This window comes from Ranitomeya imitator, chromosome 1 (assembly GCF_032444005.1).
Source record: "Ranitomeya imitator isolate aRanImi1 chromosome 1, aRanImi1.pri, whole genome shotgun sequence".
In the NCBI taxonomy this organism is placed as follows: domain Eukaryota; kingdom Metazoa; phylum Chordata; class Amphibia; order Anura; family Dendrobatidae; genus Ranitomeya; species Ranitomeya imitator.
In genome coordinates this window covers 48,906,407-48,930,345 of record NC_091282.1, presented here as the reverse complement: position 1 = coordinate 48,930,345, position 23,939 = coordinate 48,906,407, and the positions used below count along the sequence as shown (strand labels likewise).

Genomic DNA, 23,939 nt, shown 5'->3' with positions numbered 1-23,939 from the left:
GTCGCTGCTCCTCCCCGCGGGCTGCCGAGTCGCTGCTCCTCCCCGCGGGCTGCCGAGTCGCTGCTCCTCCCCGCGGGCTGCCGAGTCGCTGCTCCTCCCCGCGTGCTGCCGAGTCGCTGCTCCTCCCCGCGTGCTGCCGAGTCGCTGCTCCTCCCCGCGTGCTGCCGAGTCGCTGCTCCTCCCCGCGTGCTGCCGAGTCGCTGCTCCTCCCCGCGTGCTGCCGAGTCGCTGCTCCTCCCCGCGTGCTGCCGAGTCGCTGCTCCTCCCCGCGGCTGCTGCCGAGTCGCTGCTCCTCCCCCGCGTGCTGCCGAGTCGCTGCTCCTCCCCGCGTGCTGCCGAGTCGCTGCTCCTCCCCCGCGTGCTTGCCGAGTCGCTGCTTCCTCCCCTGCGTGCTGCCCGAGTCGCTGCTCCTCCCCCGCGTGCTGCCGAGTCGCTGCTCCTCCCCCGCGCGTGCTGCCGAGTCGCTGCTGCTCCTCCCCGCGTGGCTGCCGAGTCGCTGCTCCCTCCCCGCGTGCTGCCCGAGTCGCTGCTCCTCCCCGCGTGCTGCCGAGTCGCTGCTCCTCCCCGCGTGCGCTGCCGAGTCGCTGCTCCTCCCCGCGTGCTGCCGAGTCGCTGCTCCTCCCCGCGTGCTGCCGAGTCGCTGCTCCTCCCCGCGTGCTTGCCCGAGTCGCTGCTCCTCCCCGCGTGCTGCCGAGTCGCTGCTCCTCCCCGCGTGCTGCCGAGTCGCTGCTCCTCCCCGCGTGCTGCCGAGTCGCTGCTCCTCCCCCGCGTGCTGCCGAGTCGCTGCTCCTCCCCGCGTGCTGCCGAGTCGCTGCTCCTCCCCGCGTGCTGCCGAGTCGCTGCTCCTCCCCCGCGTGCTGCCGAGTCGCTGCTCCTCCCCCGCGGTGCTGCCGAGTCGCTGCTCCTCCCCGCGTGCTGCCGAGTCGCTGCTCCTCCCCGCGGGCTGCCGAGTCGCTGCTCCTCCCCCGCGTGCTGCCGAGTCGCTGCTCCCTCCCCGCGTGGCTGCCGAGTCGCTGCTCCTCCCCGCGGGCTGCCGAGTCGCTGCTCCTCCCCGCGGGCTGCCGAGTCGCTGCTCCTCCCCGCGGGCTGCCGAGTCGCTGCTCCTCCCCGCGGGCTGCCGAGTCGCTGCTCCTCCCCGCGGGCTGCCGAGTCGCTGCTCCTCCTCCCCGCGGGCTGCCGAGTCGCTGCTCCTCCCCGCGGGCTGCCGAGTCGCTGCTCCTCCCCGCGGGGCTGCCGAGTCGCTGCTCCTCCCCGCGGGCTGCCGAGTCGCTGCTCCTCCCCGCGGGCTGCCGGAGTCGCTGCTCCTCCCCGCGGGCTGCCGAGTCGCTGCTCCTCCCCGCGGGCTGCCGAGTCGCTGCTCCTCCCCGCGGGCTGCCGAGTCGCTGCTCCTCCCCGCGGGCTGCCGAGTCGCTGCTCCTCCCCGCGGGCTGCCGAGTCGCTGCTCCTCCCCGCGGGCTGCCGAGTCGCTGCTCCTCCCCGCGGGCTGCCGAGTCGCTGCTCCTCCCCGCGGGCTGCCGAGTCGCTGCTCCTCCCCGCGGGCTGCCGAGTCGCTGCTCCTCCCCGCGGGCTGCCGAGTCGCTGCTCCTCCCCGCGGGCTGCCGAGTCGCTGCTCCTCCCCGCGGGCTGCCGAGTCGCTGCTCCTCCCCGCGGGCTGCCGAGTCGCTGCTCCTCCCCGCGGGCTGCCGAGTCGCTGCTCCTCCCCGCGGGCTGCCGAGTCGCTGCTCCTCCCCGCGGGCTGCCGAGTCGCTGCTCCTCCCCGCGGGCTGCCGAGTCGCTGCTCCTCCCCGCGGGCTGCCGAGTCGCTGCTCCTCCCCGCGGGCTGCCGAGTCGCTGCTCCTCCCCGCGGGCTGCCGAGTCGCTGCTCCTCCCCGCGGGCTGCCGAGTCGCTGCTCCTCCCCGCGGGCTGCCGAGTCGCTGCTCCTCCCCGCGGGCTGCCGAGTCGCTGCTCCTCCCCGCGGGCTGCCGAGTCGCTGCTCCTCCCCGCGGGCTGCCGAGTCGCTGCTCCTCCCCGCGGGCTGCCGAGTCGCTGCTCCTCCCCGCGGGCTGCCGAGTCGCTGCTCCTCCCCGCGGGCTGCCGAGTCGCTGCTCCTCCCCGCGGGCTGCCGAGTCGCTGCTCCTCCCCGCGGGCTGCCGAGTCGCTGCTCCTCCCCGCGGGCTGCCGAGTCGCTGCTCCTCCCCGCGGGCTGCCGAGTCGCTGCTCCTCCCCGCGGGCTGCCGAGTCGCTGCTCCTCCCCGCGGGCTGCCGAGTCGCTGCTCCTCCCCGCGGGCTGCCGAGTCGCTGCTCCTCCCCGCGGGCTGCCGAGTCGCTGCTCCTCCCCGCGGGCTGCCGAGTCGCTGCTCCTCCCCGCGGGCTGCCGAGTCGCTGCTCCTCCCCGCGGGCTGCCGAGTCGCTGCTCCTCCCCGCGGGCTGCCGAGTCGCTGCTCCTCCCCGCGGGCTGCCGAGTCGCTGCTCCTCCCCGCGGGCTGCCGAGTCGCTGCTCCTCCCCGCGGGCTGCCGAGTCGCTGCTCCTCCCCGCGGGCTGCCGAGTCGCTGCTCCTCCCCGCGGGCTGCCGAGTCGCTGCTCCTCCCCGCGGGCTGCCGAGTCGCTGCTCCTCCCCGCGGGCTGCCGAGTCGCTGCTCCTCCCCGCGGGCTGCCGAGTCGCTGCTCCTCCCCGCGGGCTGCCGAGTCGCTGCTCCTCCCCGCGGGCTGCCGAGTCGCTGCTCCTCCCCGCGGGCTGCCGAGTCGCTGCTCCTCCCCGCGGGCTGCCGAGTCGCTGCTCCTCCCCGCGGGCTGCCGAGTCGCTGCTCCTCCCCGCGGGCTGCCGAGTCGCTGCTCCTCCCCGCGGGCTGCCGAGTCGCTGCTCCTCCCCGCGGGCTGCCGAGTCGCTGCTCCTCCCCGCGGGCTGCCGAGTCGCTGCTCCTCCCCGCGGGCTGCCGAGTCGCTGCTCCTCCCCGCGGGCTGCCGAGTCGCTGCTCCTCCCCGCGGGCTGCCGAGTCGCTGCTCCTCCCCGCGGGCTGCCGAGTCGCTGCTCCTCCCCGCGGGCTGCCGAGTCGCTGCTCCTCCCCGCGGGCTGCCGAGTCGCTGCTCCTCCCCGCGGGCTGCCGAGTCGCTGCTCCTCCCCGCGGGCTGCCGAGTCGCTGCTCCTCCCCGCGGGCTGCCGAGTCGCTGCTCCTCCCCGCGGGCTGCCGAGTCGCTGCTCCTCCCCGCGGGCTGCCGAGTCGCTGCTCCTCCCCGCGGGCTGCCGAGTCGCTGCTCCTCCCCGCGGGCTGCCGAGTCGCTGCTCCTCCCCGCGGGCTGCCGAGTCGCTGCTCCTCCCCGCGGGCTGCCGAGTCGCTGCTCCTCCCCGCGGGCTGCCGAGTCGCTGCTCCTCCCCGCGGGCTGCCGAGTCGCTGCTCCTCCCCGCGGGCTGCCGAGTCGCTGCTCCTCCCCGCGGGCTGCCGAGTCGCTGCTCCTCCCCGCGGGCTGCCGAGTCGCTGCTCCTCCCCGCGGGCTGCCGAGTCGCTGCTCCTCCCCGCGGGCTGCCGAGTCGCTGCTCCTCCCCGCGGGCTGCCGAGTCGCTGCTCCTCCCCGCGGGCTGCCGAGTCGCTGCTCCTCCCCGCGGGCTGCCGAGTCGCTGCTCCTCCCCGCGGGCTGCCGAGTCGCTGCTCCTCCCCGCGGGCTGCCGAGTCGCTGCTCCTCCCCGCGGGCTGCCGAGTCGCTGCTCCTCCCCGCGGGCTGCCGAGTCGCTGCTCCTCCCCGCGGGCTGCCGAGTCGCTGCTCCTCCCCGCGGGCTGCCGAGTCGCTGCTCCTCCCCGCGGGCTGCCGAGTCGCTGCTCCTCCCCGCGGGCTGCCGAGTCGCTGCTCCTCCCCGCGGGCTGCCGAGTCGCTGCTCCTCCCCGCGGGCTGCCGAGTCGCTGCTCCTCCCCGCGGGCTGCCGAGTCGCTGCTCCTCCCCGCGGGCTGCCGAGTCGCTGCTCCTCCCCGCGGGCTGCCGAGTCGCTGCTCCTCCCCGCGGGCTGCCGAGTCGCTGCTCCTCCCCGCGGGCTGCCGAGTCGCTGCTCCTCCCCGCGGGCTGCCGAGTCGCTGCTCCTCCCCGCGGGCTGCCGAGTCGCTGCTCCTCCCCGCGGGCTGCCGAGTCGCTGCTCCTCCCCGCGGGCTGCCGAGTCGCTGCTCCTCCCCGCGGGCTGCCGAGTCGCTGCTCCTCCCCGCGGGCTGCCGAGTCGCTGCTCCTCCCCGCGGGCTGCCGAGTCGCTGCTCCTCCCCGCGGGCTGCCGAGTCGCTGCTCCTCCCCGCGGGCTGCCGAGTCGCTGCTCCTCCCCGCGGGCTGCCGAGTCGCTGCTCCTCCCCGCGGGCTGCCGAGTCGCTGCTCCTCCCCGCGGGCTGCCGAGTCGCTGCTCCTCCCCGCGGGCTGCCGAGTCGCTGCTCCTCCCCGCGGGCTGCCGAGTCGCTGCTCCTCCCCGCGGGCTGCCGAGTCGCTGCTCCTCCCCGCGGGCTGCCGAGTCGCTGCTCCTCCCCGCGGGCTGCCGAGTCGCTGCTCCTCCCCGCGGGCTGCCGAGTCGCTGCTCCTCCCCGCGGGCTGCCGAGTCGCTGCTCCTCCCCGCGGGCTGCCGAGTCGCTGCTCCTCCCCGCGGGCTGCCGAGTCGCTGCTCCTCCCCGCGGGCTGCCGAGTCGCTGCTCCTCCCCGCGGGCTGCCGAGTCGCTGCTCCTCCCCGCGGGCTGCCGAGTCGCTGCTCCTCCCCGCGGGCTGCCGAGTCGCTGCTCCTCCCCGCGGGCTGCCGAGTCGCTGCTCCTCCCCGCGGGCTGCCGAGTCGCTGCTCCTCCCCGCGGGCTGCCGAGTCGCTGCTCCTCCCCGCGGGCTGCCGAGTCGCTGCTCCTCCCCGCGGGCTGCCGAGTCGCTGCTCCTCCCCGCGGGCTGCCGAGTCGCTGCTCCTCCCCGCGGGCTGCCGAGTCGCTGCTCCTCCCCGCGGGCTGCCGAGTCGCTGCTCCTCCCCGCGGGCTGCCGAGTCGCTGCTCCTCCCCGCGGGCTGCCGAGTCGCTGCTCCTCCCCGCGGGCTGCCGAGTCGCTGCTCCTCCCCGCGGGCTGCCGAGTCGCTGCTCCTCCCCGCGGGCTGCCGAGTCGCTGCTCCTCCCCGCGGGCTGCCGAGATAATCCACCTTACTACAACTCTCCAGATGTTTTCAGCTAATTCATCATTTGTGACTTTTCTAGATGTTGTGTATGTTTCCATGGAAACCAACTACAAACTAACCCTGTGTGGTCTGGTCCTGCAGTGTAACTTTTTTTTTTCTATCACTTTGCTGCTTCTTGGTGAGGGCGAGTTTACACCGCCCGAATTTGTGTGATTCATCATTTGTGACTTTTCGAACAGTTGCTCCGTTTGTCCTGATTGTCCCCTCTCCTCATCTCCTCTCCACATCGGAGGGATTTTTGATGCACCAGATATTTTTCCACGATTCTTGTGACCTCATTGCTGCAAAAAGTTGTCAAAACGGTTGAAGACAGGAAAAAAAAACGACTTTGACTACACAAAATTCATGATCGTGTGTGGCCAGGCTGATAAATTTTGCTTACAAACATCAGCAGGAGGAGGAGAGCACTGAGCGGGGGGGAATAATGGGGGTCTGCTCCTTGTATCGGTGCAGAAAAATCCTGCGGAAAATAAATCCTGATCACTCCATGCGGTACGTGTTTCATCGTCTGCATGTGATTTCCCCTCCCTGAATACGGGAGTAATACTCGTTTATTAACCCTTTCGGTGTGGCCGTGGCTCTTCCCTTTCGATGCCTTTATGGCCGGTTTTGTCGTCGCCCTGTACATTTGCTCAGTTATCAGAGCGTCGTGCCGATATCCCGGGTGAGTGACACGTGGCACCTCGTGCCCCCCTGGGATCTCCCGCTGATGTGGCCTTGTACCTGCTGCAGCTGTGACCCTGTGCTAATATTTGTACGGTGTGAACTTTGTCAGCAGGAAGTGATGGTGGAAACCGGCAGTCGCAGATATCACTGCACATTATGTACTAGCACTGGGCTACGGCAGCTGACCCCGCTGGAGAAGAATCCCCCCCGAAGGCTGAGCAAACCTCTGCCACAATAAATCATTACTGAATGCCTGCATCTGTAGCCACACGTTGGGAGTCGCTGGCCTTCCTTGTGGCCATTATTGTAATATTCATCCACAGGAGACCTCCCCCACCCCTCACCAAGGTGCCAATAGTGATGGGTGGGCTTGTATTGAACCGTAATGACCCCAGAGAAAACCAGTGATCTCTAACCTGTGCCTCACAAAGTGGACAAACCTTTTAAGCCATTAGTTCAGGTAGTCAGCCTTTTTAACTCACTGAACAGCCAATGTGTAGCAATATATGTCATGCAAATTTGCCAATCAGGTGTCTTAAGAAAAAGTGAGCGGCATTATACTTTTTCTCCTTTTTCGTCTTTACTATTATACTTGTAAGAAAACGTAAAGAAAAGTAACATAGTAGATATTCTAGATGTTTTGTGTATGTGTTTCCATGGAAACAGACTACAATCTATCCCTGTGTAGTCTGGTCCTGCATTGTAAGCTTTTTTTTCAATCATTATCCTAGTTCTAAAGGTACTGTCACATTAAGCGACGCTGCAGCAATACAGACAACGAGCTGATCGCTGCAGCGTCGCTGTTTAGGTCGCTAGGAGACGTCAAACACGGCAGCTCCAGAACGATGCAGGAGCGATCCAGTGACGTACTTATCGTTCTCGCTGGTTGTTAGCTCCATGGAAAAACATTGCTGGCATTGTTGCTTTTGCTATCAAACAGGACGAATCACGACGACCTGACGACCAAATAAAGTTCCGGACTTTCAGCGACGACCAGCGATGTCACAGCAGGATCCTGATCGCTGCTGCGTGTCAAACACAACGATATCGCTTTCCAGGACGCTGCAACGTCACGGATTGCTGTCGTTCTCGTTGTAAAGTTGTTCAGTGTGAAAGTACCTTTAGTAAGGGCGAGTTAACATCACCCAATTTGTATGATTAAACAGCCGATTGACTACTTGTTTGCTGATCCATGGGTGGTTTATTGGCCTGTTTGGTGATAGATTAGTCTGTGCGCATACATTGTCCTCGGCAGCACATGTCTTGTTTACACAGTACCATGTGATGCCAAGAATAATGACTTTGGCAAGGTTGATACTATTGTTTGGAGGATTTGCAGACTGATGGTTATGGGGAAACAAGCATTCTTAAGGTACCTTCACACTCAGCAACTTTGCAACAAGAACGACAACGATCAGTGACGTTGCAGCGTCCTGGATAGCGATCTCGTTGTGTTTGACACGCAGCAGCGATCTGGATCCCGCTGTGCCATCGCTGGTCGGAGCTAGAAGTCCAGAACTTTATTTGGTCGTCAGGTCGGCGTGTATCGTCATGTTTGACATCAAAAGCAACGATGCCAGCAATGTTTTACATGGAGCAACAACCAGCGAGAACGATAAGTGAGTCGCCGTTACGTCACTGGATCGCTCCTGCATCGTTCTGGAGTTGCTGTGTTTGACGTCTCAACAGCGACCTAAACAGCGACGCTGCAGTGATCGGCTCGTTGTCTATATCGCTGCAGCGTCGCTGAGTGTGACGGTACCTTTAGGAGCGCACGGTCGGCCATTGTCGGTGCATCTTGAACTCCTCAGTGGTTGTTAGTCTAAATGTTGGGTAATTAGGTTAGGACTGGATTGTACAGGGTTTGATACTCACCATGGAGAGGTGTACGTTTCCATAGAAGCTGTATAATACTTGTATCATGTCTCTGAATGTCTTCCCGTTACCACTTGTCGGTGACCTTATGCCACTTCCGTTTTAGATGCCATCCCCAGTGCCGACCAGATTCGGATAGCTCCTTCTCTGAAGAGTCAGAAAGGTTCGGTCTGGACGAAATCCGCCTCAAGCTTTGAGAACTGGGAAGTAGAAGTAACTTTCCGGGTGACGGGACGCGGAAGAATCGGCGCTGACGGCCTGGTGTGTGTTATGGATTGTCATAGATAACATGTCTTATCATTGATTTCATGGAGGTCCTACAAGCTGTTGATGAGGTCATGGATGCCTTCATGACATGGAGGGACGAAATAACAAAGGTGTTGGGCCGGACCGCGGTTTAGGTCTTGGCCACCATGTTGGGTCCACAGTAGACCTTACCAACAGCTCCTTGTATCTTGGCTTCCTGAACCTTGGGGATGAATGTGGGGTAGCAGCAAGATCCTGGGGAGCCTGTTCTCATGGATCATCACCCTACTCCATCAAGGACCTCTTTCTTCAGCTTCTATAAGAGCCTAGCGTATGTTTTTACGGGTCAGGTACACTCTGGATTTGTTGCCTTCTGCCAATATATGCTGCAAATATTCACCCTTTGCAATGCAGAAAGTAAAGGCAGAAATCACAGCGATATCTCCACAGTCTGTGGATGCGTGGGGGAGGGGTAGGTTCTGAAGGACCATCCATTTTAGCTGCACAGTTTGTGTTCTTCTAGCCTTGGTGCTTATACAACTTGCAGCAAGGTTGCTGATGACATTGACGCTTCTTAATGTTTTAAATGGGGGACCCCCAATTTGTTTCTGCCTATTAGACGTGGGGTGCCCGATTTTGGGATTTATATAGTTTATAGATGGGTGTAATATCCCTGCCGCATGCTTGTTGTACTCCCCATAACACGCCATCGTTCTCTCTTAGGCCATATGGTACACGGCGGCCCAGGGCCTGGCTGGCAATGTCTACGGATCCGCTGACACTTGGAACGGTGTTGGTATTTTCTTCGACTCATTTGACAACGACGGGAAGGTAGGATTACTGTCTGCACCTTGATTTAATTTATCTGCACTCGTTCCAAAGTACACACTGATATGTGTGCTCAGCTCCGGAGATTTGCATCAGAGCGACTCCCCGCCATTATCCTGTGTGCAGAGGAACCTGGAAATGCTTATTATAGGGTCAGATAAGCTGGTGCTTCCACATACGAAACGGCTGTTATACCGGTGCTGCCATCACAGCCGTAGCCCCTAATGCACCTCCACCCACCTATGACTCCTGTGTCGTCACTGACTTATGTATCCTTCAATGTGAGTGCAGCTCTGGAGAATAATACGATGTAATGTATGTACTCAGTGCCTGCCCCAGCAGAATAGTGAGTGCAGCTCTGGGGTATAATACAGGATGTAACTCAGGATCAGTACAAGATCAGTAATGTAATGTATGTACACAGTAACTGCACCAGCAGAATAGTGAGTGCAGCTCTGGGGTATAATACAGGAGGTAACTCAGGATCAGTAATGTAATGTGTGTACACAGTAACTGCACCAGCAGAATAGTGAGTGCAGCTCTGGGGTACAATACAGGATGTAACTCAGGATCAGTAATGTAATGTATGTACACAGTGACTGCACCAGCAGAATAGTGAGTGCAGCTCTGGAGTATAATACAGGAGGTAACTCAGGATCAGTAATGTAATGTATGTACACAGTGACTCCACCAGCAGAATAGTGAGTGCAGCTCTGGAGTATAATACACGATGTAACTCAGGATCAGTAATGTAATGTATGTACTCAGTGACTGCACCAGCAGAATAGTGAGTGCAGCTCTGGAGTATAATACAGGATGTAACTCAGGATCAGTAATGTAATGTATGTGCACAGTGACTGCACCAGCAGAATAGTGAGTGCAGCTCTGGGGTATAATACAGGATGTATCTCAGGATCAGTAATGTATGTGCACAGTGAGTGCAGCTCTGGGGTATAATAAAGGATGTGACTCAGGATCAGTAATGTAATGTATGTACTCAGTGCCTGCCCCAGCAGAATAGTGAGTGCAGCTCTGGGGTATAATACAGGATGTAACTCAGGATCAGTACAGGATCAGTAATGTAATGTATGTGCACAGTGACTGCACCAGCAGAATAGTGAGTGCAGCTCTGGGGTATAATAAAGGATGTAACTCAGGATCAGTAATGTAATGTGTGTACACAGTGACTGCACCAGCAGAATAGTGAGCGCAGCTCTGGGGTATAATACAGGATCTAACTCAGGATCAGTAATGTACTGTGTGTACACAGTGACTACACCAGTAGAATAGTGAGTGCAGCTCTGGAGTATAATACAGGATGTAACTCAGGATCAGTAATGTAATGTATGTGCACAGTGACTGCACCAGCAGAATAGTGAGTGCAGCTCTGGAGTATAATACAGGATGTAACTCAGGATCAGTAATGTAATGTATGTGCACAGTGACTGCACCAGCAGAATAGTGAGTGCAGCTCTGGGGTATAATACAGGATGTAACTCAGGATCAGTACAGGATCAGTAATGTAATGTATGTGCACAGTGACTGCACCAGCAGAATAGTGAGTGCAGCTCTGGGGTATAATGCACAATGTCACTCAGGCTTTAGGTAATTCAATTTTTTTTTCTTTCTCAATTATTGTACAATCAATTATTGTTAATAAAGTAAACTCTGTTATAATATGTGAACGGTTTATTCACCAAATACGAGAAGTTTATGGTAAGTATTAAAAATTATGGTGTCACTGGTTACATTTTCCCAGTTTGGCAACAACATTCACGTTACAGGACAGAGTAAAAGATGGATAAGTACAGAGAAATGTGTAAGCTCTAACATACAATGGCACAGTCATATGCAGCCCTCTTGGGATTAGGTATACTGGCTTGTAAAGGTTTGCGCACCCATGCTCAAAATTACTGTTATTGTGAATAGTATAACTTCGACCAAGGTTTCAGACCTTAAAGAGAACACGTCAGAAGGATTGTGCTGAGTAACCTACAGAGACTGTTAGGTCGGCGCCCATTATACTGATTACAATGATACCTTGGGTGAAGAAATCCATCTTGTGGTTCTTGTGTAATCCGTGTTAGGTCTTGTGGTTCTTGTGTAATCCGTGTTAGGTCTTGTGGTTCTTGTGTAATCCATGTTAGGTCTTGTGGTTCTTGTGTAATCCGTGTTAGGTCTTGTGGTTCTTGTGTAATCCGTGTTAGAAGTTTCCATTAATGAGATGACCGTCCTCCAGGGCGACCAGTAGGCAGAGTGTGATCTTCCTTCTCTAAGCCAGAGAGACCAAGGACAGAGCTGTCTTTCTCTTTCTCTCTGTCTTATACATCAACCACTCACACGTACACAGCCCCTCCTGAACCCCCGCCACAGCAGCACAGAGTATGTCAGCAACAAACTTTACATGTCACTGTATATTGTAATAAAGACAACAAATAATGCAACACCTGGATGTGAATAGTGATGGTGGGGAGAGTGACTGTTGTTCAGCTGTAATTAGCATTTTACTTCTGTATTTGTGTAGTAGTTTGCTTTCTCTTTTTATTTCTGTTCTTTGTGGTGTTTAAAAGAAAATTTTATAAAGGTTGGTAGAATAAAAAAAATGTATACACTATATATATATATATATATATATATATATATATATATATATATATATATATATATATATATATATATATATATATATATATATATATATATCCATGTAGGATGAGCTACAATGGACTGACGTTATTTGGGTGCATTCACACGTATCACATTTTTTTGGCTTTTTCCAGTGTAACCATTGGATGCAGTTTTTTGGGACATGTCACTATTGTGATTTCAGGTTGGGCAAGTTTGGAACAAACCCGTGTTTAGCTGAATATCCTGAGGGGCTGGCACGGCGACATCAACATTTCACGAGCTGCCGTTGTCTATTTCTGCAGCACCTTCTGTACTTTGTCTTCTGAGCTTTCAGGTCTAAGAAGTTGGCAAACTTTATTATTCGCCGATGAATTTGCTTTAGCCCTGAAGACCCCGTTATTAGAAGAGTAGGGTGTTTTTCTTGACGCTGATGGCCTCCTTTGCAGTATGCGTGTTATTAGCAGTTCTTTCAATGCATCTACATCCAGATCCATCCCTTTGCCCTGTTCACATTAGACACATACAGATAAATTAAACATATAAATATTACAGATCTGCAATCTGCACCTTTTTGAGCTGTTGATTGATTTTTGTAGTTTGTCGGTTCAGAAGTGACTTTACTGCAAAAAGTTTTTTCTAACTTTGAAACTGTAAGCAGTGAGCTCCTGAGCTCCCCCTAGTGGCGGCAGCAGACATCCAGACTCTTATCATTGACTTCTGTCTATAACTCTTAAAATAAAATGTGCAGGATTTTTGATTTATGGGAGTAAAAAAATAAATGGTTGTGAGTCATTATTTAGTAGCAGCATTAAGAGTCAATCTTGTATCTGGTAATAAAGCTGCTTGGATGAGGACGTTATGAGTTAGTTTAATCTGGGGGGGGAGGGGGAGTCACTTTTACCTACGTATTAGATGACATAGTTACACATACCAGCAACCAATTGACATCGGCTGCAGGCGGCCATCGGATAAGCCTGACAGTGCTCATTGCTAATTTTTCCACCATTGCTGTAGGGAGTGACACCCCCACACCCCTCCTTGTCTTTAGTTATTTTGTTACATGACAACCTGAGTCTAAATATTAATGTAATCTGATTTGTGTGCGATGCATCAGCAATAAATAGTCTGAGCTGGTGAAGTGCGAATAATACATTTAAATGTATGGGATCAAGTAACTAAAAATTGGCATGTGCATATGTATACACCCCTTTTGCTATGAAGCCCCTAAAAATTTCAGGTGCAAGCAATTACCTTTATAAGTCCCACTCTTCGTGACAGGCTGTCCCACTGTTTGCAAACTAAAGGTACCTTCACACTGAACAACTTAACAACGATATCGCTAGCGATCCGTGACGTTGCAGCGTCCTGGATAGCGATATTGTTGTGTTTGACAGGCAGCAGCGATCAGGATCCTGCTGTGACATCGTTGGTCGGAGCAGAAAGGCCAGAACTTTATTTCGTCGCTGGATCTCCCACAGACAACGCTGAATCGGCGTGTGTGACGCCGAGCCAGCGATGTGTTCACTGGTAACCAGATATTTACCCTGGTTACCAGTGTAAATGTAAAAAAAAAAAAAAACACTACATACTTACATTCCGGTGTCTGTCGCGTCCCCCGGCGTTCTGCTTCCCTGCACTGTGAGCGCCGGCCGGCCGTAAAGCAGGGCGGTGACGTCACCGCTGTGCTTTACGGCCGGCGCTTACACAGTGCAGGGAAGCAGAACGCCGGGGGACGCAACAAACACCGGAATGTAAGTATGTAGTGTTTTGTTTTACATTTACACTGGTAACCAGGGTAAATATCGGGTTACTAAGCGTGGCCCTGCGCTTAGTAACCCGATGTTTACCCTGGTTACCCGGGGACTTCGGCATCGTTGGTCGCTGGAGAGCTGTCTGTGTGACAGCTCTTCAGCGACCACACAGCGACGCTGCAGCGATCGGCATCATTGTCTAGATCGCTGCAGCGTCGCTAAATGTGACGGTACCTTAAGTTTCACGTGGTTGTCAGTAAATACACTTTACCTTCTCTGAAAGGCCACAACACCATTTTACAAAAGGCATCACTGACCAAACAACACCATGAAGACCAAGGAGATCTCCTAACAGCACCATGAAGACCAAGGAGATCTCCTAACAGCACCATGAAGACCAAGGAGATCTCCTAACAGCACCATGAAGACCAAGGAGATCTCCTAACAGCACCATGAAGACCAAGGAGATCTCCTAACAGCACCATGAAGACCAAGGAGATCTCCTAACAGCACCATGAAGACCAAGGAGATCTCCTAACAGCACCATGAAGACCAAGGAGATCTCCTAACAGCACCATGAAGACCAAGGAGATCTCCTAACAGCACCATGAAGACCAAGGAGATCTCCTAACAGCACCATGAAGACCAAGGAGATCTCCTAACAGCACCATGAAGACCAAGGAGATCTCCTAACAGCACCATGAAGACCAAGGAGATCTCCTAACAGCACCATGAAGACCAAGGAGATCTCCTAACAGCACCATGAAGACCAAGGAGATCTCCTAACAGCACCATGAAGACCAAGGAGATCTCCTAACAGCACCATGAAGACCAAGGAGATCTCCCAACAGCACCATGAAGACCAAGGAGATCTCCCAACAGCACCATGAAGACCAAGGAGATCTCCCAACAGCACCATGAAGACCAAGGAGATCTCCCAACAGCACCATGAAGACCAAGGAGATCTCCCAACAGCACCATGAAGACCAAGGAGATCTCCCAACAGCACCATGAAGACCAAGGAGATCTCCCAACAGCACCATGAAGACCAAGGAGATCTCCCAACAGCACCATGAAGACCAAGGAGATCTCCCAACAGCACCATGAAGACCAAGGAGATCTCCCAACAGCACCATGAAGACCAAGGAGATCTCCCAACAGCACCATGAAGACCAAGGAGATCTCCCAACAGCACCATGAAGACCAAGGAGATCTCCCAACAGCACCATGAAGACCAAGGAGATCTCCCAACAGCACCATGAAGACCAAGGAGATCTCCCAACAGCACCATGAAGACCAAGGAGATCTCCCAACAGCACCATGAAGACCAAGGAGATCTCCCAACAGCACCATGAAGACCAAGGAGATCTCCCAACAGCACCATGAAGACCAAGGAGATCTCCCAACAGCACCATGAAGACCAAGGAGATCTCCTAACAGCACCATGAAGACCAAGGAGATCTCCTAACAGCACCATGAAGACCAAGGAGATCTCCTAACAGCACCATGAAGACCAAGGAGATCTCCTAACAGCACCATGAAGACCAAGGAGATCTCCTAACAGCACCATGAAGACCAAGGAGATCTCCTAACAGCACCATGAAGACCAAGGAGATCTCCTAACAGCACCATGAAGACCAAGGAGATCTCCTAACAGCACCATGAAGACCAAGGAGATCTCCTAACAGCACCATGAAGACCAAGGAGATCTCCTAACAGCACCATGAAGACCAAGGAGATCTCCTAACAGCACCATGAAGACCAAGGAGATCTCCTAACAGCACCATGAAGACCAAGGAGATCTCCTAACAGCACCATGAAGACCAAGGAGATCTCCTAACAGCACCATGAAGACCAAGGAGATCTCCTAACAGCACCATGAAGACCAAGGAGATCTCCTAACAGCACCATGAAGACCAAGGAGATCTCCTAACAGCACCATGAAGACCAAGGAGATCTCCTAACAGCACCATGAAGACCAAGGAGATCTCCTAACAGCACCATGAAGACCAAGGAGATCTCCTAACAGCACCATGAAGACCAAGGAGATCTCCTAACAGCACCATGAAGACCAAGGAGATCTCCTAACAGCACCATGAAGACCAAGGAGATCTCCTAACAGCACCATGAAGACCAAGGAGATCTCCTAACAGCACCATGAAGACCAAGGAGATCTCCTAACAGCACCATGAAGACCAAGGAGATCTCCTAACAGCACCATGAAGACCAAGGAGATCTCCTAACAGCACCATGAAGACCAAGGAGATCTCCTAACAGCACCATGAAGACCAAGGAGATCTCCTAACAGCACCATGAAGACCAAGGAGATCTCCTAACAGCACCATGAAGACCAAGGAGATCTCCTAACAGCACCATGAAGACCAAGGAGATCTCCTAACAGCACCATGAAGACCAAGGAGATCTCCTAACAGCACCATGAAGACCAAGGAGATCTCCTAACAGCACCATGAAGACCAAGGAGATCTCCTAACAGCACCATGAAGACCAAGGAGATCTCCTAACAGCACCATGAAGACCAAGGAGATCTCCTAACAGCACCATGAAGACCAAGGAGATCTCCTAACAGCACCATGAAGACCAAGGAGATCTCCTAACAGCACCATGAAGACCAAGGAGATCTCCTAACAGCACCATGAAGACCAAGGAGATCTCCTAACAGCACCATGAAGACCAAGGAGATCTCCTAACAGCACCATGAAGACCAAGGAGATCTCCTAACAGCACCATGAAGACCAAGGAGATCTCCTAACAGCACCATGAAGACCAAGGAGATCTCCTAACAGCACCATGAAGACCAAGGAGATCTCCTAACAGCACCATGAAGACCAAGGAGATCTCCTAACAGCACCATGAAGACCAAGGAGATCTCCTAACAGCACCATGAAGACCAAGGAGATCTCCTAACAGCACCATGAAGACCAAGGAGATCTCCTAACAGCACCATGAAGACCAAGGAGATCTCCTAACAGCACCATGAAGACCAAGGAGATCTCCTAACAGCACCATGAAGACCAAGGAGATCTCCTAACAGCACCATGAAGACCAAGGAGATCTCCTAACAGCACCATGAAGACCAAGGAGATCTCCTAACAGCACCATGAAGACCAAGGAGATCTCCTAACAGCACCATGAAGACCAAGGAGATCTCCTAACAGCACCATGAAGACCAAGGAGATCTCCTAACAGCACCATGAAGACCAAGGAGATCTCCTAACAGCACCATGAAGACCAAGGAGATCTCCTAACAGCACCATGAAGACCAAGGAGATCTCCTAACAGCACCATGAAGACCAAGGAGATCTCCTAACAGCACCATGAAGACCAAGGAGATCTCCTAACAGCACCATGAAGACCAAGGAGATCTCCTAACAGCACCATGAAGACCAAGGAGATCTCCTAACAGCACCATGAAGACCAAGGAGATCTCCTAACAGCACCATGAAGACCAAGGAGATCTCCTAACAGCACCATGAAGACCAAGGAGATCTCCTAACAGCACCATGAAGACCAAGGAGATCTCCTAACAGCACCATGAAGACCAAGGAGATCTCCTAACAGCACCATGAAGACCAAGGAGATCTCCTAACAGCACCATGAAGACCAAGGAGATCTCCTAACAGCACCATGAAGACCAAGGAGATCTCCTAACAGCACCATGAAGACCAAGGAGATCTCCTAACAGCACCATGAAGACCAAGGAGATCTCCTAACAGCACCATGAAGACCAAGGAGATCTCCTAACAGCACCATGAAGACCAAGGAGATCTCCTAACAGCACCATGAAGACCAAGGAGATCTCCTAACAGCACCATGAAGACCAAGGAGATCTCCTAACAGCACCATGAAGACCAAGGAGATCTCCTAACAGCACCATGAAGACCAAGGAGATCTCCTAACAGCACCATGAAGACCAAGGAGATCTCCTAACAGCACCATGAAGACCAAGGAGATCTCCTAACAGCACCATGAAGACCAAGGAGATCTCCTAACAGCACCATGAAGACCAAGGAGATCTCCTAACAGCACCATGAAGACCAAGGAGATCTCCTAACAGCACCATGAAGACCAAGGAGATCTCCTAACAAGTCAGGGACATTGTTCAGAAGTATAAGTCAGGATTTGGTTATAAAAAAATCCCTTAAGCTCCGATGATTCCCCCGAGCACCATCATTATCATCAAATGGAAAGAACATGGTACCATAAAAAACCTGCCTGTAGAGGGTTGCCCACCAAAACTCAGCTTGGGCAAGGAGGGCATTAATCAGAGAGGCAGCACAGAGATTAAAGGTAATCCTGAAGGAGCTGCGTAGTTCCCAAGGAGAGACTGGAATATGTGTCCATATGACCACAATAAGCAGTACACTCCATAGAGGTGGCAGAAAAAAGCCTTTACTTACACACAAAAGCTGTGAGGCTCATTTTGAGTTTGCCAAAAGAAATGTGGGTGACTCCCCAAATGTATAAGAGAAGTTGCTGTGGTCAGATGAGACCAAAATTTAACTTTTTGGCCACCAAGGTAAACTCTAGGTCAGGCCCCAAACCAAGATAGCTCATCAGCCCAAGAACACTATCCCCACAGTGAAACATGGTGGTGGCAGCATCATGCTGTGGGGATATTTTTTGGCAGCAGGGGCAGGGAAAATGGTCCCAGTGGAGGGGAAGATGGATGGTGAAAATACAGGGATACTCTAGCAAAACCTGTTTGTCAGATTTGAAGTTCACCTTCCAACAAGACAATGACCCAAAGTATACTGCTAAAGCAACAGTAGAGTGGTTTAAGCGGAAACGTAAATGTTTTGGAGAAAAGTCCAGACCTTAATCCAATGGAGAATCTATGGTCAGACTATGAAGATTGCTGTTCACCAGATGAAACCATCTAACCTGAAGGCGCTGGAGCAGTTTTGCCTGAGGAATGGGGAAAATCCCAGCGGCAAGATGTGGAAAGTTCATAGAAACTTATCCAAAGCGACACTGAGCTGTAACTGCTGCAAACGGAGGCTCTGCAAAGTACTGGTTTTAGGGGGTGAATAGTTATGCACAGTAAGTTTTCAGTTATTTAGTCCTTTTTGTTGTTGGCTTCACAATAAAACGAAAAACAAAACATTACATTACATTACTGACCCTGAGTTACTTCCTGTATTATACCCCAGAGCTGCACTCACTATTCTGCTGGTGCAGTCAGTGTGTACATACATTACATTACTGACCCTGAGTTACTTCCTGTATTATACCCCAGAGCTGCACTCACTATTCTGCTGGTGCAGTCAGTGTGTACATACATTACATTACTGACCCTGAGTTACTTCCTGTATTATACCCCAGAGCTGCACTCACTATTCTGCTGGTGCAGTCAGTGTGTACATACATTACATTACTGACCCTGAGTTACTTCCTGTATTATACCCCAGAGCTGCACTCACTATTCTGCTGGTGCAGTCAGTGTGTACATACATACATTACTGATCCGGAGTTACTTCCTGTATTATACCCCAGAGCTGCACTCACTATTCTGCTGGTGCAGTCAGTGTGTACATACATTACATTACTGACCCTGAGTTACTTCCTGTATTATACCCCAGAGCTGCACTCACTATTCTGCTGGTGCAGTCAGTGTGTACATACATTACATTACTGACCCTGAGTTACTTCCTGTATTATACCCCAGAGCTGCACTCACTATTCTGCTGGTGCGGTCACTGTGTACATACATTACATTACTGATCCTGAGTTACATCCTGTATTATACCCCAGAGCTGCACTCACTATTCTGCTGCGTATTTATGGAAATGTCCGCATGCCTATATCAGATGTTCCTCTTACACGAGTTGCTATCTTAATCCATAATTCCCTGTATACAGTCCATCAGATCATTTTTATTTATTTTTCCTTTTTTAGAAAAATAATCCAGCGATTTTGGTTGTGGGCAATAATGGCAAACTTTTATACGACCATCAAAAGTAAGTACATGTCTTCAGTTTTGGGATTTTCACATGAATGGAGCAATGCTCATGTAGCCCCCCGCACAAGTGAAGGAGGCTGGTCCCTGAATTACAGTTGCTGCCCCCTCAGACATAGCACGGGTGGGGTTGGCAGGGACGAGACCCCCACCCCATGCCCGTCCAGTGGTGAAATATCCTAGTAACATGCCATCGCTCATATTCGGGAATGTTTCCGCTCACTGATGTCACGCGGGGGGCTTCTTGGCTCTGGCGCTCTCACTCAGCACGTGGTTTTCTGCTCTTCGCAGTGACGGTGCGACCCAAGCGCTGGCCTCTTGTCAGAGAGACTTCCGTAACAAGCCGTACCCAGTCCGCGCCAGGATCACGTACTACAAGAAGTCGCTGATGGTGAGTCCTGCTGCTCCGCATCGGGGACTCGCTGAGTTTGCTAATTTTTTAATCTTTTTTCCTTGACCGCTCTGTGTCTACATTATTCTCCTAGGTGTTCATTAACAACGGCTTCACCCCCGACCGGGAGGACTATGAATTCTGTGCCAAAGTGGACAACATGATCCTGCCCCAGCAGGGCTTCTTCGGGATCTCTGCAGCCACCGGGGGCTTGGCAGGTTAGTTCTGCTCTCACTGCACAGCCTTCACGTTTCATGCTTGTATTATGTCCCGCCATTGTTGCCCACCATCAGGCTTTCCTTCTTGCAGACCTGGGACCGTTGTTGCACCTGATGGCTGCCGATCTGTATACAGAAGAAGCACCTAACCCATTAGATGCTGCGGTCGCTACTGACCATTGCATCCAAGGGGTTAAAGGGTGCCTGCTCTTTTCATATATTTTTTTTATATCCTTTAATTGAGGGTGCAGGTCCTAAAACCACCACCTTTTTCCAAAAACACTGCTCTGGAGCACGGCCTTCTGCATGCGTTGCTCCGGTCTTGCAGGACAACGTGTATTATGCATTCTGTCTACAGGCACAGAGACTTTCCATTGAGTTCATACACCTCACTGTGCACGAGCCGAGAACTGCTTGCAGGAATCGGCGCATCAAATCAGTGTTTTGAGCGCTAAGTATGCGGAGGGGGTCCTGAGACCCTCCACCAATTAATGTACAAAACAAATTAAAACAATAGGGTCCCTTTAAAAAGTGGAAATGTCAAGGTTCTTCGATCCCGGCTGCTGTTTTTGTCATCTTCTCAGCTTCTACATAAGCTACGTCCTAAGGCCGTATATTCACACCTGGTTGCTTGCGGACAGTGCAGATGTCAGCTCGTGGTTAGTGTAAATTAATATGAAACTATTGCTAGCATTCAGTAAAAAAAAAAAAGAAAATACACTGTCCTGGCCGTGTGTTGGACGGACTGGCACACGGCGTGTCCATCAAAGACCAGAGTAGAGGGAACTAGGAAGGTTCTAGTGATTGACAGCGAGCAGAGATCAATATTAACTCTTCATCCTAGAACAAATAATCTTTTACTAAAAGACGGGTCCGGACCTCATGACAGGGATCCTAAAATACAAATACTATGTCTGTATATGGTGACGTTCCCCAGTCCTCCAGGTCTTTATGATTAGCACCACTGCTTAATGTTGACCGCGCACTCGTGTCGGAAGCAGAGTCTTTTGCTTATATGTGTTGGTCTTATTTCAATATTATTTCCTTTACAGATGACCATGACGTGCTGTCGTTTCTCACCTTCCAGCTGACCGAGCCGGGAAAAACAACCGTAAGCTGCTTTTAAAGGGGGTTATAATAAAGTTTTCATTGCTAAGATACGCCATCATATAATCAGTAGGGTCTGACGTCTGGAGTCCACCCAACCCTCACCCGATCCTGAATGACACCTGTAATCGGACGTATAACAGGCAGCTAGTGACATCAAATTAAAGAGGGTGTTTAATCTGGGAGACCCTACATATGATCCCCCTATTAAGGCACATGGACTTGGTGCGGGGAGACGTCCCTGCTCGGGATCCTCATCTATCAGGCTTATGCCACAGTCACACATTCAGGTGTCACAGTCCAAGCACCGGCCATGATGTACTGACTATCCAGAAGGTCTCCTAACCTCAAATTGACGGGCTCGTATATATCAGTGAGGCTGTCAATTTCGGGACAGGAGACCCTCTGGACAGTCCGTCCATCACGATTCATGCTCACACCATGAAACATGGATGTTTGATAAAGGAACTTCTGTTTGGTCTTGAAGGGATTCCCATAATTAAAATAACAAAAAAAAACATTTAAACCCCATTCCTCCAGCACTGCCGCCCCCCTAGTGGTCCCCACCAGTTCTTATTTCCTTTACTGCACATGCCGTAAACCCGCATGACCTCTTCACCCGTCACCAGCCTCAGCGGTCTCCTGCCATAAGTGGCGGCATCACTAGTGAGACCAGCGATTGGCTGCAGCGGTCATGTGGATAGTGCGGCATTCAACACCAATGGACTGAGTCTGGGGTGATTTACATGGCTGGCTGATGTTTTTTTTAATTATTATTTTTTATTCTTGCGAAAAATATATTAGTTTGCACAGCCCCTGCAAGTGCACCAAGGGTTTATAAAAGCTCCCCTAGCTAGCATTGTGTTATATTTTCGATACAGACAATCTGCCATATGAAAAGTAATTTGGTTAGTGTTTTTTTTTCCTTTTTTCCTTCCTTTAGTTTATATATTTATTTTTATACTGTTTTTGTATCTCCAGTGGTTGGCTTTTTTAATAAGGCGAGTGCGTGCATTACAGTATCAGGAGGGTTTTTCCGCTGTAGTTGTTCCCAAAACGATTGAGTCCTGATAAGATCTGCACTCGGCTCGCAGACGGGGCTTCTAGTATGGGAACGTAACACTGTTGTCATTCAGCCCGCTCCAGATGGAGAGATTCCCAAAGAAGAGAAGGACAAGTACCAGGAGGAGTTTGACAACTTTCAACAAGAGCTGGAAAAAAGGAAAGACGACTTCAATAAAGACCACCCAGAGCTCAAGGATCACCCAGGCATGTATTCCCCAAACTCAAGCTCACGGCTTCAGGGCATTTGTGTGGATGTGTTCGACTTCAGCATCTTACTCACTAGTTTTACTCTATGGTGAAGGTTTTTTTTATTTAGAATTATGTAAAAAAAAAAAAAAAAAAAAAAGTAACCTAATGTTGCATACAGCAGGTGAAATAAGTATTGAACAAGTCACCAATTTTCCCCTTCTGGATTATGGCCCCCATAATGCCCACTGGAACCTTAAGTAGTTCAGAAATTCTTCTGTAACCAATGTCATCAGTATGCTTTGCAACAATAAGGTTGCAAAGGTCTTGAGTAAATCTATTTCTAAAGGTTCTATTGACATGAAATTGTTACCAGATGTCGGTAGCAACCCATCCAATCCACACACGCTAAGAAATCAATCCATAGATGTCCATAAATGGTTATATGTAATAATGAGAAATGACAAAGGGCAAATGTATTGAACATATGAAGAAATAGAGGTGCCACCATTGAAAGTCATAACACCAACTGAAATCTATCTAATTAGAAAGCAATCCTGCCACTAAGTGACATAATATCAGCTGGTTGAACTGATGGCCTATAAAAAGGTGCCGGACAAAAAACATGTTATGATGGGTAAAACCAGTGAACTGTCTCAAGACCTTCGCAACCTTATTGTTGCAAAACATACTGATGGCATTGGCTACATAAGAATTTCTAAACTACTGAAGGTTCCAGTGAGCACAAGTCTAAACACTGTTTTTTAATTTGCCTCCAATGTGTTCACTACTGGCAAGCCTCTAATAATATTATTATTTAGTTACTTTATTTTTTTATTCAACATGTTGGGAACAATTAAAAATGGGTTACAGTGTACAAGCCTTTCAAGGCCTTGATTTCAAAGGGGCTTTGTTCACTGCAAATATTACTGTGAAATTTAGGACTCTATAATAGCATGTGAATGTCACACTGCACACAGGCATACCAGGGAGAGGGGTGCAACCCATTGAATTGCATATTCGGATATGACGGGAAAGGGCTTTGCAGCACCTATAGTGCTGGCAGAATGCCGATTTAGAATGTCCATAAAGCTACACTTAAGTTTGATTTGTCTTCGGACTATAGGAAGAAAAATGTAAAAAAAAATGTATTTTTAAATTGGTGTGAACTTCACCTAATTCTATTTCATTTATTTACTTTTCTAGAGGACGACATGTTTGAGTCTGTAAATGACCGGGAGCTCAGACAAATTTTCGAAGGTCAGAACCGAATCCACCTTGAAATCAAGCAACTGAATCGGCAACTGGACATGATACTGGATGAGCAGCGACGATACGTGAACGCAGTGACCGACGAGATCGCCAAGAGGGCGGCTGCTGATGGGAACATCCCACAGGTACAAGGGCGCCTTCTGGGCAATGGCATGGGCTAGAGCTATAATGGGAAATTAACCCTTTCACGACATATGACGTACGTCGTGACACCTTTTTTTTTTTTTTTTTGCTATCTGCAAACTTGTAATGGCAGGTCAGTTTTAACATTTAGTTAACATGGTTAAAAAAAAACACAAAACCATTGTGGAATTGCACTTTTTTGCAATTTCACCAAACTTTAACCCCTTACTGACATCGGACAGTATAGTACGTCCGATGTCAGCTCCCCTGCTTTGATGCAGGACTCCGCGGTGAGCCCGCATCAAAGCCGGGACTTGTCAGCTGTTTTGAACAGCTGACATGTGCCCGCAATAGCGGAGGGTGAAATCGCGATTCACCGCCCGCTATTAACTAGTTAAATGCCGCTGTCAAACGCAGACAGCGCCATTTAACTACCGCATCCGGCCGGGCGGCCGGAA

The 23,939-nt window shown here is 52.2% G+C and overlaps 1 protein-coding gene across 2 annotated transcripts in view; it reads left to right on the top strand.

Moving 5' to 3' along the window:
• LMAN1 (lectin, mannose binding 1) overlaps positions 1–23,939 on the top strand; it is a 46,166-nt gene that overhangs the window by 2,592 nt on the left and 19,635 nt on the right. For both annotated transcript variants that reach the window (XM_069746177.1, XM_069746186.1), the window contains exons 2-9: positions 7,796–7,950; positions 8,659–8,766; positions 19,059–19,120; positions 19,411–19,510; positions 19,605–19,728; positions 20,781–20,839; positions 21,972–22,104; positions 23,293–23,483. In XM_069746177.1, coding sequence (XP_069602278.1) covers positions 7,796–7,950; positions 8,659–8,766; positions 19,059–19,120; positions 19,411–19,510; positions 19,605–19,728; positions 20,781–20,839; positions 21,972–22,104; positions 23,293–23,483 — 932 coding nt within the window. The remainder of the gene's footprint in view (positions 1–7,795; positions 7,951–8,658; positions 8,767–19,058; positions 19,121–19,410; positions 19,511–19,604; positions 19,729–20,780; positions 20,840–21,971; positions 22,105–23,292; positions 23,484–23,939) is intronic.